We start from the raw sequence: 14,761 nt of genomic DNA, 5'->3' as shown, positions 1-14,761 counted from the left end.
ACGGCACTGCTCCGTGCCTCAGTTTCCCCATATGTAACATGGGAATAATGCAACTGACTTCATTTGTAAAGTGTTTTCAGATCTACTAATGAAAGAGCTAGATAATATTTTATTATTATATAATGCAAAGAACAGTTGATGCAGAATCGCACAATAGGCTGTTAAACAAAAGTGTTTTAGTCTTTGGGCTAACTACAAGTAGAGAAGTTCCTTTAGCTTTCGTTGTTGTTGTTTAGTATTTGTATTGTGGTAACAATTGTAATAGGTTCAGAACAAAAAGATGGTCACTGTACTGAAGAGCTGATAATCTTAAGTATCTTTCTCTTCCTCTGGGACCTCCATGGTATGAGGCTTGAGGAGGGCAGCTTTAGCAATTCAGCCATCAAACCAATTGTAAAAAAAACATATACTGGGGGGTGAGAGAGAGAGAGAGCTGTGAAACACGGAGTCGAACCAGCAGTATTTCCCGCTGGCTACCCACAGAACTCCAGCAAGAGCTCTGTGAACCACATTTTGGGAACCACTGACAATAGATAAAATTGGAGATGGTAGGTACTGACAATAGATAAAATTGGAGATGTAGGTACTGTTTCTGCCCTTGTTTTCCCATTAGCTAAATTGATCTAATGGCAACTTAATGGGCTGTTATGAGGACTGATTAGTTAATATTTGTAAAAATGGTGAAAGCGCTTAGTAGTAATTTGACTGAAGTGCTTCAAAAGGGATGATAGGCTTTATTTAATTTAAATCAGACACCAGAAGTGCTTGCCCACATGGTGGGATGAAGTCCATTTCAGACTTTCACACAAACTTCTGTAGACTTGGTCTTTTAGATATTTCCCCCTTGAATTAGCTCCCTACAGGGCTACTATATATGTGTTTTCCATTGATCACATACATTTGCTGTACGTAAAATGAGATCAGAACAGAAAGTTAACCTGCCTGACACCTAGCAAAAAGTTTGTTTTTGGATAATTGTTCCCCTTCCCCACTCTTTTCTAGCAATAATATTTTTAATGTGCATATTTGAACGAGTTTGAAGGTTCTGGCTTTAATAAAATAAAATGAACACATACCAGCCAAGACATGTGTTCATTTAATTTTATTGAAGCCAGAACCTTTGCTCCCCTTTTCACATCGCACAATGGGTTGACATTGGGTTATGTTCAGCAGAAATATTTCCCACCCTTTACACAAGCATTGACCCTGCAGAAGGCCTGTCTGAACTTGTGTGTGCAAAGCCAACTTGTTCAGCAGGGATGCAGTCAGTATGCACAACCTTGTTTTGTTTGGGCCTCTTAGATGTGGGGACAGGGTTGGGTTTTTCCTGGTTTGTGGATGTTTGGGAATGCTAATGGCTGTCTGCTTTCCTGCCCTGGTAATTGCTGTTTACCATTGTGCTGGCTCATAAGTTGGTCATTTGGCACTCATGACCTAACCAAACAGATCAAAGGCTTTGAAAGGGCAGACTGAAATACTTCCATCTCCCCTGCCAATGCCCTAATTTCCTTTGTCTCTTCCCTTACCCCAAAACTCAGTCTTTCATATGGCTGAGAAATGAAAAAAGGGTCCAAGCCAACAGTGCACAGGAACCTCAACTCAAGGCCACCGATAGCTTATTAGGAACCTGCTCCACTATTAGAAAGGACCCTGGAGGCAAAATTCACTTCACCCCAAAGTCTATGGGTGGTGGCTTCTTCTCATGTATTTGCTCGGGGTAAAAGGGAGAGAGTGGCTTCATGATTAGTCTATTTATGTTAACCTTAGACTTTACAAATGTCTGTCTGTCTTAGGCACAAAATTAAGAGCGCAGAAATTGATCAGCCAGCTCCTGTCCGTTAGAATGGCTGCACATGAGTCTCTCAATCTGATTTCAGGGATTTGTAAGAGACAAATAACGTGAGATGCCAAGAATCTCTCTGAGGGACAATATCAGGGTTGAAGGGCCTGAAACTGATCCTACAATACTCGAAGAAGCTGTAGACTTTGTGATAAAACGTTTGTCAGCTTCCCAGAACAAACATTGCCAGAGTCTAACATCTCTGGTGGGCTGCCAGCCCACAATAAGACGAGGGTGTGCTCAGGTTCTTGGCTTACATAGGTGCATCATACTTTTCTTAGCTCTGCCCATCTGCTCTATCCTTTTGAGTAGGAAAGGGGAACTGAAACCACCTAAAACTGCTGCCACTGTCGTGCTTTAGACAGAGACCAGGATTCTGGAATGTTTGAGTGCTTCGACTGCCCTTGTGAATGGAGGAGAAAAAAGGGGGATGCTGCATGCACGTGTAGTGACTTCTTGATGGCCAGTTAAACCACCCATGTGCAGGATTAGGCCAAGAACCTAGGACTTTCTGTTCCAAAATCACAGATGTCTCCCAGCTAAAGGAGGCGTTTTCTTAGCAGTTATTATGGTAGTGCTTAATGACCAACCAAGAGTGGGCCCCACTGTGCTAGGCACCATACACACACAGAGTATTAGACAGTCTCTGCCTTGAAGGGTTTACAGTCTAGAGACAGGACAGATACAAGCTGGGGGAAGAGGTAGAACACACAAGTAGCAAACGTCATATTAGTGCCACAATTTTTTGGGAGTGGATTTAAGAGGGGATGAGCTCCATGGAAAGAAAAGTGAAAGGAGAGGGGACACTGAAGGGAAGAGCGGTGAGGGGGTCAGGGCAGGGGAGAAGAGCTTATTGAGGGGCAGATTTGGAGTGAAGCAGAGGTAAAGAGACTGGGAAGGAGGGGAAAGGTTGGACCAACAGCCGATCATCACAGGACAGAGAAAGTCAAGTCAAAACTATAGGAAGTTCTCTGAATGTTGAAAGGCTCCTGCTTTGACTGCTTCTGCAGCAGCACCTACTGTCTGGAGTGTCTGGGTAGCTCCTCTGTAGCGTCCCCCTATGCCACATGTTGGAGATAGGCACCATCCGAGTCCTCATTTCCCGGTGTGTTTGTGTGTCTCCCCTGCAAGTTCTGGCTCCAGGGGGCTGCTGGTGAGGACCCCATTTTACCCCCTCTCTGCTGCTGCTTCTACTGGCTGGCAGTTAGTAATATATGTCAGCAGGGCAGGGCTGACATAATCACATATACTTGAGTAAGTCTGACATTCTGGCCAATAGATGCATGTACATTACATAGGGCATGCTCACCATTAAAAACAAAAGTCTCACTATGGAAGCATTAAAGTCACTTTGTCATGCTGAAACTGCCAGTGTTCAGAGTGCGATCTGAGATGTATATTTTTGGTCTTGACTTGATTATAGACCATGGCTGGATTATTTATGGCTGGTTGTGGTGGTACAGGGAGGGGAGTTGTTTATACAACCTATTGTGGTCAGTTTGATTTAATGTACAACTGCATGTGAATAATTGCATTAATTTCTGGGCACTTCATTCCCAGGAAAATTTTGATTAACTTAATGGAACAAACTGAATGAACTTCAGAGAACAGCAAACAAAAACAAACAAACAAACAGATTAGAGAGATGGCGGGATTGGCCTAGGAAGAAAGGATAACTACCAGGATGTGTTACAAATATTTGTAAACACCAAAACGAACGGTCTGTATTCAGTCAAGCACTTCCTCAAGTCTCATTGACTTTATTCTGATTTAAGCACATGCATATGTGTCTTGCTGAATTTGGAGTCCAAGGAAGGAGAGGAATTAAAGTCAGACCCTACTTCTGTTGATGTCAGTGGCAAAACTCCAGTTGAAATCAACAGGAGCAGAATTTAAGATAACAAGCAGATGACTAGAAGAAAACAGTCACACTGAAAGAAGGGTAGCTTAGGGTATGTCTACACTGCCGCGCTAGTTCGGCGGCTGGGGTTCGAAGTTCCGGGTTCGATTTATCGCGTCTGGTGTGGACGCAATAAATCGAACCAGGAAGTGCTCGCCGTCGACTGCGGTACTCCAGCTAGACGAGAGGAGTACCGCGGAGTCGACGGGGGAGCCTGCCTGCCGCGTGTGGACCGCGTCTGAACCGCGGTAAGTTCGAACTAAGGTATGTCGAATTCAGCTACGTTATTCACGTAGCTGAATTTGCGTACCTTACTTCGACTTGGGGGGTAAGTGTAGACCAAGCCTTAGTTTGAATATCAGGAAAAGCCTCCTGACAATTAGTTCTATTATGCTGTGACAGAGACTCCCAAGAGAAGTGTCAGAAGATTCATGACTTGAGACATTTAAAACGAGGTTGGATGTTACACTAGTAAATGTATATTAGGGAACAAACTAACTGTGAGAGGGACTAGATTAACAGGGAAAGCTGGCAAGAAAATGTTTCTTCCCTGTCATGCAAAATTTAAATGAAAATGTTTTGTTTTCATAGAAATTTTCAACAAAATATTTTGACTTTTCATCAAAAACTTTTCAGTTTTCTGACAGAAAAAGAAAAAAAGTAGAAAAGCAGATGCTGTCATGAAAATGTTGGTTTATAAAAAAACTCATTTATTTCGGGGGGGGGGAGGAGAAAGGTTTGATGGAAAATTGTCAAGCAGACCTACTAAAAGGCCTCTAATTTGTATGATTCTATGGATTTTCAGTTGTATTTAATCTGTATGAGCCCAGGCACTACAGCAGTGGGCATTTCATAAATGATTAAATACAAATCAATCAGGAGGAGACATTTGTAGTGCTTTTATCCTACAAAGTAGCTAGATAACAGATTGATCTCAACATGATTGAATGCTTATGTTTCTTATTCTTTTGGGTTCGATTTCTTATGGCATTTTGAACTTATGTGCATAATATCCAAAGTAATTCTTGCAGAGTGAGGCCCTTAGTTAATTGATATGAACACTGTAGTTTTGGATTCTGCATTGCTGTACTCAACCATATCTCTTCTTGACGGCAGAGGGCGTTTAGCCTGGGTGATGACTGCAGAGTAAAGGTTTGAAGTGCTGGGGCAAGCTCTAATACTTTCTGACAGTTTTACTGAGAAGTGGTTTGGTCCAGTAGGCGGGACGCTAGGCTTGAGTCACTGTTTTGGCCTCAGCAGCACGCAGGCCCTTCGTTAGTACAGTATCCGTCTCCATCTTTGTACTGGGGCTTGGCTTTGTTGGCAATGAAACATAAACCTGAGTCTAAAATGTCTCCCTGACCTTGGCATTCCCTAGGGTTCTACCCAACACCACTTCAGTCTGAATTCAAACTTTTTTCTCTGTAGAATGCTATACCCACTTCCCTTCTGTGTAAAATAGAGTTAATGAGCCCCTCCTGCCACAATTATTACTATTTGTTGTCTTGGAGAGTGGTTTATCTTTTCATTTATTGGTTGTAAGAGTGAGCTATTTTACTGTGTATTCCCAGGAAGCCTGTGTGATGTTAACACCAGTCAATGCTACCTGCTCCCAGTTCTGGATACTGTATTTGTCCGGAGAAAGTACAGAAGGTGTGGCCTAGGGATGAAAATTCTGCATGATTTCTGTCAATCTTTTGTGACCGAAGATGCCTTGGGGATCAGCTGCCCTATTTCTGCTGACATGTACCAAGGTAAAACACTTGATGTGGAAACATTAGGTAAAAGGTCATGCATAATTTATGCATTTCATAAAAATATTGGAAGAGGCTTCTTGGTTGCAGGAGAGTTCAATGCATTGGAGTGAACACAAAGATAATGTCCTTGGTGTGCAGTCTTCCTAGAGACACATGGAGCTTCCTGTGGGGAGGAAATCCTGTGTTCTTATAAGATATTGAGAGATAGAAACTTAGAATGGTAGTTTGGTATTTACACTCTTATATAATTATCTCCAAGAAATGGAATAATGGCTTTGGAATCAAAGAATGAATTATCAACTTGCTGTTTGACAGGAAAGAAAAAGAATAAATTGTGTGGATGTCCATATGCACACACCAACACATGCCACATCTGTGGTCCTGATACTTTTGTGATAAATTGCATTTGTCAGGCACCACACCTGAACCGTGCCCCCTAATCCAACTTGTCAGTACTACTACTTTCATTCCAAATCTCTGACCGGCTTTAGAACAGCCACAATATATTTTTAAAATTAATTATAATTTTCACTTAGTGGCCTGTTGGATTCGTGGTAACGCAAGCAAGCCTGGAGTTTCAGGTGAAAGCTTACATAAAATAGTCCTAACAATAAAATGATTTATAAAATCTCTAAAACATGTATAAAATATTTCTTTGTTAAATATGTGGCATAAACCAAATACCTGATGATGTGGTGTGACATAGCGGGTCTTACCGCAACTTGTTTGGGATGATTGTGTTACCCACTCATGATTTTACAATCATCACTAATTAATGCCAATAAAACCTTTATTCCCCCTAGTATCTCTCTGTTCCTCAACACACATAGTTGTACACTGTTCTGTTTGTCTGAAATGTATACACCATGCACAACTGACTCATAGATCAGGGGTCGGCAACCTTTGGCACTCGGCTCGCCAGGGTAAGCACCCTGGCAGGCCGGGCCGGTTTGTTTACCTGCCGCATCCGCAGGTTCGTCCAATCGCGGCTCCCACTGGCCGCTGTTCGCTGTCCCAGGCCAATGGGGGCGGCGGGAAGCAGCGGCCAGCACATCCCTCGACCTGTGCCACTTCCCGCCGCCCCCATTGGCCTGGAGCGGCGAACCGCGGCCAGTGGGAGCCGTGATCGGCTGAACCTGCGGACATGGCCCGGTCCACCAGTGTGCTTACCCTGGCGAGCCGCGTGCCAAAGGTTGCCGACCCCTGGCATAGATAGTCATGTATATTATACATTCACATCTCTCCCTCCTCCCCCAGCTCTATCTAGGATATTGTGTCCTCTTAATACAGGAAGAAGTAATACAGACACCGTTATTTTTCTCCATCCAACAAAAACAGTTTCCCTGCTGGCATGCATTGTACGGTTTATACATGCTGCATTTTGAGATTTGTGTATAAACACTAGTGGTACATCCTAAGAGTTAGTTTTTCATCTCTGGTAGGTTTGGGGCTAAGGTTCAGGGCTAGGACTGTGTCTTTGCTTGTGTTTGTAGAGTGCCTAGCACAATCGATCCTTGATCCTGATTCGGATCTCTGGATCTCACTGCAAACATAAATATTAAATACCAAGGGTGAAATCCTTATTGAAGTAAGTGGAAATTCTTCTGTATTAGACTGAGGACTGCAACCCAGTGCCCTCTAAATATCCTTCCACTAAATGTGAGCAGTTCTCACTAGCATTTCTTATATAATAATCCCACTCTGTGTTGTACAGGTCTAAAAAGGAGCAATAAAGCCATGTACTGAATATTTTGCTGTCACTGTACTTATTGCTCCCGGAATTTCTTGCTGGAGAAATCGATTTAGCTTTTATCCTGAAGTAAAATTAATGACAATGATCTACTCATTATTATGAGGCAGATGTTTACTTACAAGAATGACAGGATTTAAAAAAAAATGAAAACTACGAAATCCAATTAAACATTAAAGATAAATGAGCTTTCCAAACTCTCTCCATGGTATGATGAATTACCTAGGGTGCAGGGACAGAGTGTATCATGGAGTGATCATGGATTATTATCTTGAAACTTAACTTGAGTCAGGAGACATGAGCAGGACCTCATGGAAAGGTGGTTTACAGAGGTTTAAAAATCCCTGTTTAATTTACTGAACAGTTTAGAAATGCAACGCTTCATCACTCCTAAAGGGATAAACTAACAGCAGAAACCCTGTTGGCAGTTTCCTCAGTTTGGCTCTACAACTAGCAATGAGGAAAACCTCCAAAGGAGACAGGTTTGGGTTCGATATGAATAAACAGCCTTAAATTTGAATGCTTATCCAAATTATATGAATGTTCTGAATCTACAGAATGCGTCTGGAATACTGATAAGACCAAGATTTCTCATGAAAGTTATACCTTTACCTCAGCTACGTCTGTTGTCTCTGTCAGTTCCTCCTGTTTCAGGATTTCCTCACTCACCCCAATAAGTAAAAGCCCCTGAATGCTCACCAGAAAGTAGTCTCAGATTAGACAGAGGGACAGAGCTATCATTAATTTCTTCCCAAGAATGTTCTGCTAATTAATGCTCACTGTGATTCTGCAAACCCCACTTGGTGTACATACTGTTGTTTATTATTTGTATACCTCCAGTTGTGTGCTGAATACTTTAGCAATATGGTCCCTGCCCAAAAGAGCCTGCGGTCTTGACACCAAACAGATACAATATGCAACATATGACCAGTGAGGTTCAAGCACTAATTTTGGTTGCATGAGTTATTGTTTTCAGTGGTCTGATTTGATAACAATTCACTGCAGAGAGGGATAAGATTTATTAAGGCTTTATGAAGCAATGCAGTTCAAAAAGGGATGTTAAAGGAGAAAAGGGAGGTGTTTATTAACAGGCATGCGATACTGTCTTCTGCCTCTTAACGTACTCTCTTTCCATAAGGCAGAAATGAGCAAAACTCTTCCTTTATCCTCAGTGAGAAGATTACGAATGTGATAACATGGATTCCCATTATAAACCCCCAGGCAGTGACCACTTAGCCAATGTTTTAAAAAGGCTCCTGCCATATCTATGCACAATAGGGTAAGAAAGGAGCAGAGTGGGAGACTTAATTCAGCCTGCCTCTATTTTTTTTGTTAGCTCTGTGCAGATTCTGAATATTATCCCGTTGGTGGTTAAGAAATTTCAGTAGCCTTGAACAGATGTTCACCATTCAGGGTTCCTCCTGCCAGGTATAGGTACTCAGACCCCATGGCATTGGGTGCTGTGCAAGAGGCTTAGCAGAGAGAGCAAGAGAGAGAGAGAGAATGAAGGGTGGGAAGAGAGAGAGAAAACACCCAAATACAACACCTGTAAGAGAAAATAGGTCTCTGAGAGAACATCCTGAGGGCTCATGCTTGGTGTCACCAGCTGACACTTAACTCACTAATGCTTCCCCTTCTCTCTCTCCCCCCCTCCTTGGTTTTCCTGTTCAGTTTGCCAGAAATTCTTGCAGACCTATCCAGAGGAGCAGGACCGACTGTGGGAGGTGGAAGCACCAGGGGACTGGAGCCAGCGTGTTAGTATCTGGTTAAAGATTCAGCTGGAACCTGCCCTTTCAGAAAGTGAGTTACAAATAGTGCAGATTTCTCCTTGTCATGTTCAGGTATTTAAACTTCACAGTTAAAAGCTACGCTTCCTTAATGATGACAAAATGCTGCTTCCTCTCATTGGCAGCACATGGAGAAAGCGCTAAGCAAGCAGGTCAGCACGTTATCTTTTTATCTGACTCAGAAATGACAGGTACCTCTCAGCTATTGGGGTGGATTGTATGTGTGCAAAAAGTCTATGGTTAGACCCCAAAGCGGGTATCTCAGCTCTAGTATGTAAAAAACCAAAATGCACAGGTTCATTTAAAGGCAAATAGAAAACATTTCTAGAGCCGTGGGGATGTCAGTTACTGAATTCGCCATTCAGAGGCAATTTTCGTGCCATTCCATGACATAAACTTGAAGGTTCCGCCTCCTTTTGTGTTCAATTGGGAGCGGGGGGGAATCTGTGTTCCTTACTGTACAGCACAGTACTTGGTAATCTTCAAGAGAGGACCAAAATATCTAGTAAACAGGACCAGGATTAGAGATTCTGAAGTAATGAAATCAAATTACAGAGACTCCGAGGGCTACTGACAAAATGCAGCCCTGGCGTAAGAGGATGGAACTCCCAATGCAATGCGTTACACCAGGGCAACAATTACCCCAATGAGCTTAGCACCATATTTGGGTCGTAGAGATGGGTTGGTTTGTTTGTATAATAAGAAAAGAAACTTGTAGGATTTAGGGACAACATGATTAACTTCATTAAAATATGCTGCCAATGCCACTCTTTGATACTAATCCAATCCATGGAGAACATAGAGATCCACTCCATCAGGTGCAGCTGTAGGATTCAAAGTTCCTCATAAAGGGCAAAATCCTACTTTGTCCGAGCTTCTTCTCCTCCCCTCCCTATCCTTCCCCACAATAACACCCAGGCAGCAACAGAGTAGGAAACACTCCTGGTGTTTTCTTAAGAGCTCATAGGAGGATCTCGCTAATGCACCTAAGGTTCAGATGGCTTGGGAGTACAGCAGGCCCCTAGTCTGCCCATACACTTACTACAGTCAGCAGCAGGTCCTAAGGAAGGGCTTGTTCCTTTCAGGGTGAGCAGAAGAGAGTGCTGCAGAGGAAATTGCCCCCATGCTTTCCCTGATATATTCTGCCCTATACAAGCAGGATGGCTTGGGGGTCCTCAGCTTAGCCATTGCATTTCCTCTCATCACCAGACCCCATCGGAGAGTTTGGCCAGGATTTTGCCCCAGGCTGGGTTCCTCTAATATCGTCACCGTGCACACAGATGTTTGCTTGGATCTCTATAGACTTATTTGAGGACGTGAATGTCTTTCGGATCTATTTCTTCTGGGTCTCCTTCCCCCTTGCTGCATCCCGCCAGCATGAGGCAATGTAGCTCAGCATCACCAAGTAATGTTGGTACATATGACAACAGCCACCAAGATGAATGAGTTCCCCATCCTGTTCTGGTCGTCTTGAACAACCCTTCTGCCCCCTTTCCACAGCACTGGGCACTGCAGAAGAAAGCTATTTAATAGCTGGAACGGTGCAGCTCTTCTGCTGCATACTATGTAGTTTTTCAGAGAGTCGGGAACAAATTCTTGTCATATAATGTTGTAGGGCTTTTACAGCAATATGTGTTCCAGAAAGGTTCCCACAATCCTGAGATCAGACTTTAAATTTTGCAAGGCTATAGAGCTGCATCTAGTGGCAGCACGGATGAACTACACCACTCTGTACACCAGAAATGGTACATAGGCTTGGGTATGCACACATCTGTAGATATGTGTGAGAGGGAGACTTAGATGGATATGTTCTTTTCAACCTGGGTTGAATTTTTATCAGTGTGTAGCTATAAAAAGAAAGCTCTTTGGTGGATGGTACATGGAACTGGAAATATTCACTTGAACTTAATTTTTGTTGAAAAATCAGCCAAGGTTAATTTATATCAAATAGTTCCAGGAACAGAGAAGCAATAGCATTTGCCTACAGAGGCTGGCTGAAATGTGAAAATAAATTTAAGATGAATATACAGCCAGGCTCCTAGTTGCTGAACCAATCAGGCTCTGAAATGAACAGTTCTAGAGTAATTGAGTGAAAGTATGTAAGGTCTACAAATAGAAAGTGAATGCGAAAAGATAAGGTGGGGGAGGTACTGTCTTTTATTGGTCCAGATCCTAACGAAGAGCTCTGGGTAAGCTCCAAAGCTTGTCTGGCTCACCAACAGAAGTCCAATAAAAGACAGAACCTCCCCCACCTTGTCTCTCTAATATCCTGGGACCAGGATATGGCTCCAGCAGCACTGCAAATGAAAAGAAAAGCAGCTTCAGTGGGAAATAACTACTTTGCAGGCTTTATGGGAATCATGCAAAGTACCTTTTATTGTCTAAAAGGCAACTTACAGACCAGTGAACTCTGAGAAATGGATTCCATTTAGCGGAACAAACTTTCAACCTAAGGCTAGAAAGGTTTTCAATGACATTTTAGTGCAGCCATTCACATGACGACGGAGGAACGTTCTGAGATTTGAACGCTGTCTGGGAATAGAATAGTGGCAGCTTAAGGGCAGTGTTAATAATTTATTTTTCTGGTCTCTCCGCACTCATTTTACCCCAATTAATAGTCAGAAAATCAGATTCAGTCGGAGCTAATTTCTTGGGTACAGGAAATATTAGACACCGTGCTTCAGTCTCAACCATTACAATTCTTCTGAAATAATCAGAAAGGATGCAAGTTTACAGTCGCCCCCAAATTAGCCTGACATGCTGCTGTTGCCTATCAGGACCTTTTATGTCAAGATAGTGGAGGCTCAGAAATGCCAAATATAATTAAAAACTGTTTCAGATGTAATTTATACCTGGCAAGAAGTGTGGGCGTGGAAACAGAGGGCTAACGGTTCAGATTGCATCTACAGCACTAGCAGATGCATCTGTGTGCAGGTAGATGATGCGATATTTACACACAGAAAATTTTATGTGTGAAAATGCCAGGTGTGGGTTTTTTGCACATTCAGATAGATGGACCTGCAAATATTTCAGGTGTGTGCAGCTGTCAAAAAATGGGGCTCTTCTGCCCAAACCTATGCATTTATCTTTTGTGTCATTGCCACCCATTGCACAAGGTTCTTTTTTGTTACTGGGCTGGGTGGTTAATTGTCAAAATTGGAGGAGAGGGATTGAAATTGTACTAGGACAGCATCTTGGAGGTTTTTTTTTTTTTTTTTTTTTGGATAAACTTTCTACGGAAGTTGTGCCAACATTCTTTCATTACGATCTTGCCCTCAGAAAACACAGTTCGTCAGACTGCTTCAGAGGAGGAAGGAGGCTGTCATGTAGAGAGAGCTCAGGATGATGAACCCAGACGCTTAGATGCAGGCCAGATGAATGAGGTACAGTAATTAATTTGTCATTTTATGATCCACTTTTTCATAAACATGTTGTCCCTACTTAGTGAGTAGGGGGCCTAAATAGGAGAGTGACACAGATAACCATGGATGATCTTCTATCACTGGGCCATTGATTTATATGGCTAATCTGTAATTCCTCTGGGGGCTTGGTGATGAAAGGTGTGAAAGTTTTTACTTCGCTCCCCACTGAGATATATGAGCTATACCAGAGCTGGAATGCTCAAATAGCAGGTCTGCAGTGGCTTTCTGAACTGACCTGCATACACAGTAGGTGCAGTGGTTACAACACCTGTATCGAGGTTGCTTAGCACTTTGCAATTAGAACGCCCTCTTTTTAATTGCTTAAATTGGGAGTCTGCCCCCACACACTTCATTGCAGGATCGTGGCCTAAAACAATCGTGGCAATTTGAATGCGCCAATTCTCCATAAACACAATAAAATGTACTCAAGGAAACAAATCAAAATAATGAAGCGGGTCAAATAATAAATAAGGAGAGGGGCAGAAACAAAACAGAGTAAAATTAAGAACCATGGTTATTGTGTTTACTCCTCCCCTTTAGGTTGCCACCCAACGATTACTTGAACTAAATCAGTTTGTTGTTAATACAGACCGTTTTAACTACTTATGCAGAGCATCAGGAATCTATTATATAGAAACAAAATGGCTATGTTTTGGGGTCCCTCTTGTTTCTAAGGGCATCTCGGATTAGGGTCACATCATAGCTTTTACACTGTATGTATGTATGTACCTTTCATAACACCAGGATGATCCTTGTGTCTCTGTTCTAATTTCAGGGAGGCGAATGCATTCCTGATATTAGGAAAGTGCCACAAGAAGCCAGAGACGACAAAGATAACACAGCAGGAGAAGCAAGGACATTACACCTGCAAGTTCCCAAGGAGGAGGACTTTAGTCAAGGTACAGCTGATACGCAGCGAAGTAAGGGATCGAGGAAAAGAGCAAGCACGATGGGCCTGCTTGAAGACAAGACGACTAAGCATCTCCGAATGATGCCTTAATTGCCTCACTCAAGGAGCAAATCCACTGTGCAGTCATAAAAGGCTAAAATAATCAGCTAAAATAATCAGAATCTCTAACCACACTGAGATTTCTCCAGATTAGTTACAAGGGTTTTGCAAGGTAAATATTCTGAATCTTTACAAAATAAAAATAAACTATTGTTCTTTTAATTGTTCTTTTCTTTTGCTTCCTTCCAAGAAATTAAATAGTAGTCGAGCCTAGTTATTTCCCTGCTTTGGAAAGATTTTAATGGATCGCGTGAGATGTCTAGAAAGGAGTAATTAGGTGACTTGTAGATACTGATGTAAGAAGATATTTCTATGGAAACAACATCCTGTTTTATGCAAGGGAGATACCGCAACACAGGTTGGTATCAGAATGACGGCTCTGTAACCTCCCTTTCAAAAAGAACAGTTGATCTGGAAATTCTTTCAGCTGAGCTTTTCCAGCAGAAAAATCTGCCTTAAGCTACAAAGTGGACGGGGGGATGGGGACAAAAAAACCCCGCATGGTTTACATTAATGCAGAAGTTTGGTACAGAGAGAAAGCTACAGGCCATAAATTGCCTTTAAGTTTAGACACTGAGATCACATTGTGTATATAATTTAAGGCACAGTTGCAGGAACTTTGTGTGGATTGCTTATCTCACGTATTGTATTTCATGTGGACCAATTCCTAATGCTTTACAATAAAAGAAAATATATTGATAATGTGTCTCGCCAGCTTGCACAAGTTACAGTGTGGTTAAAAAAACCCCCTCACCTTTCAGTCCCTCCCCACACAGTCAGGGTGGTGCTGTTCTAGCTTGACTTACTGATATATCGGGAACGCTTTATTTATAATACATAAATCAATGCAAGGCAGTGCTTAATTCTACCTTTACAACCAGCCTCCACTGCAGCACCAAATGGGTGCACCAGGTTCCATGTCACCACAGTGGATGTTGCATTTAAGGTTGGACACTTAAAGGTTTTCAACAGTTGTCATGGATCTAATTGTGACGGGTTGGATCACAGAAACCCCCTTGGGAGCTGCCACCTAATGTGCAAAGACTACCCCTGCTTCTGTTTTCCCTGCCAGCTCAGGACTCCAGCACCCTGTCTTGCTGAGCCAGACACTCCAGTCTGCTCTAACAAAGACTCAGGGTCTGAATCACTTGTCCTAAAGCTGCAAGTTTACCCAAAAGCAGCTCACAGGAGTGTGCTTGTCTTTGGCACTCAGATGCCCAACTCCCAATGGGGTCTAAACCCAGATAAATCCGTTTTACCCTGCATAAAGCTTATGCAGGGCAAACTCATAAATTG

General features: G+C 42.5%; 1 protein-coding gene across 1 annotated transcript in view; it reads left to right on the top strand.

Moving 5' to 3' along the window:
* Positions 1–13,456, top strand: part of LOC135885207 (protein FAM169B-like) — a 29,843-nt gene extending 16,387 nt beyond the window's left edge. The window contains exons 5-8 of the mRNA XM_065412858.1: positions 5,312–5,494; positions 8,919–9,047; positions 12,314–12,417; positions 13,232–13,456. Coding sequence (XP_065268930.1) covers positions 5,312–5,494; positions 8,919–9,047; positions 12,314–12,417; positions 13,232–13,456 — 641 coding nt within the window. The remainder of the gene's footprint in view (positions 1–5,311; positions 5,495–8,918; positions 9,048–12,313; positions 12,418–13,231) is intronic.
* Positions 13,457–14,761: the final 1,305 nt, after the last annotated feature.

This window comes from Emys orbicularis, chromosome 10 (assembly GCF_028017835.1).
Source record: "Emys orbicularis isolate rEmyOrb1 chromosome 10, rEmyOrb1.hap1, whole genome shotgun sequence".
Lineage (NCBI taxonomy): Eukaryota > Metazoa > Chordata > Testudines > Emydidae > Emys > Emys orbicularis.
This window is presented reverse-complemented; position numbering and strand designations above follow the sequence as displayed.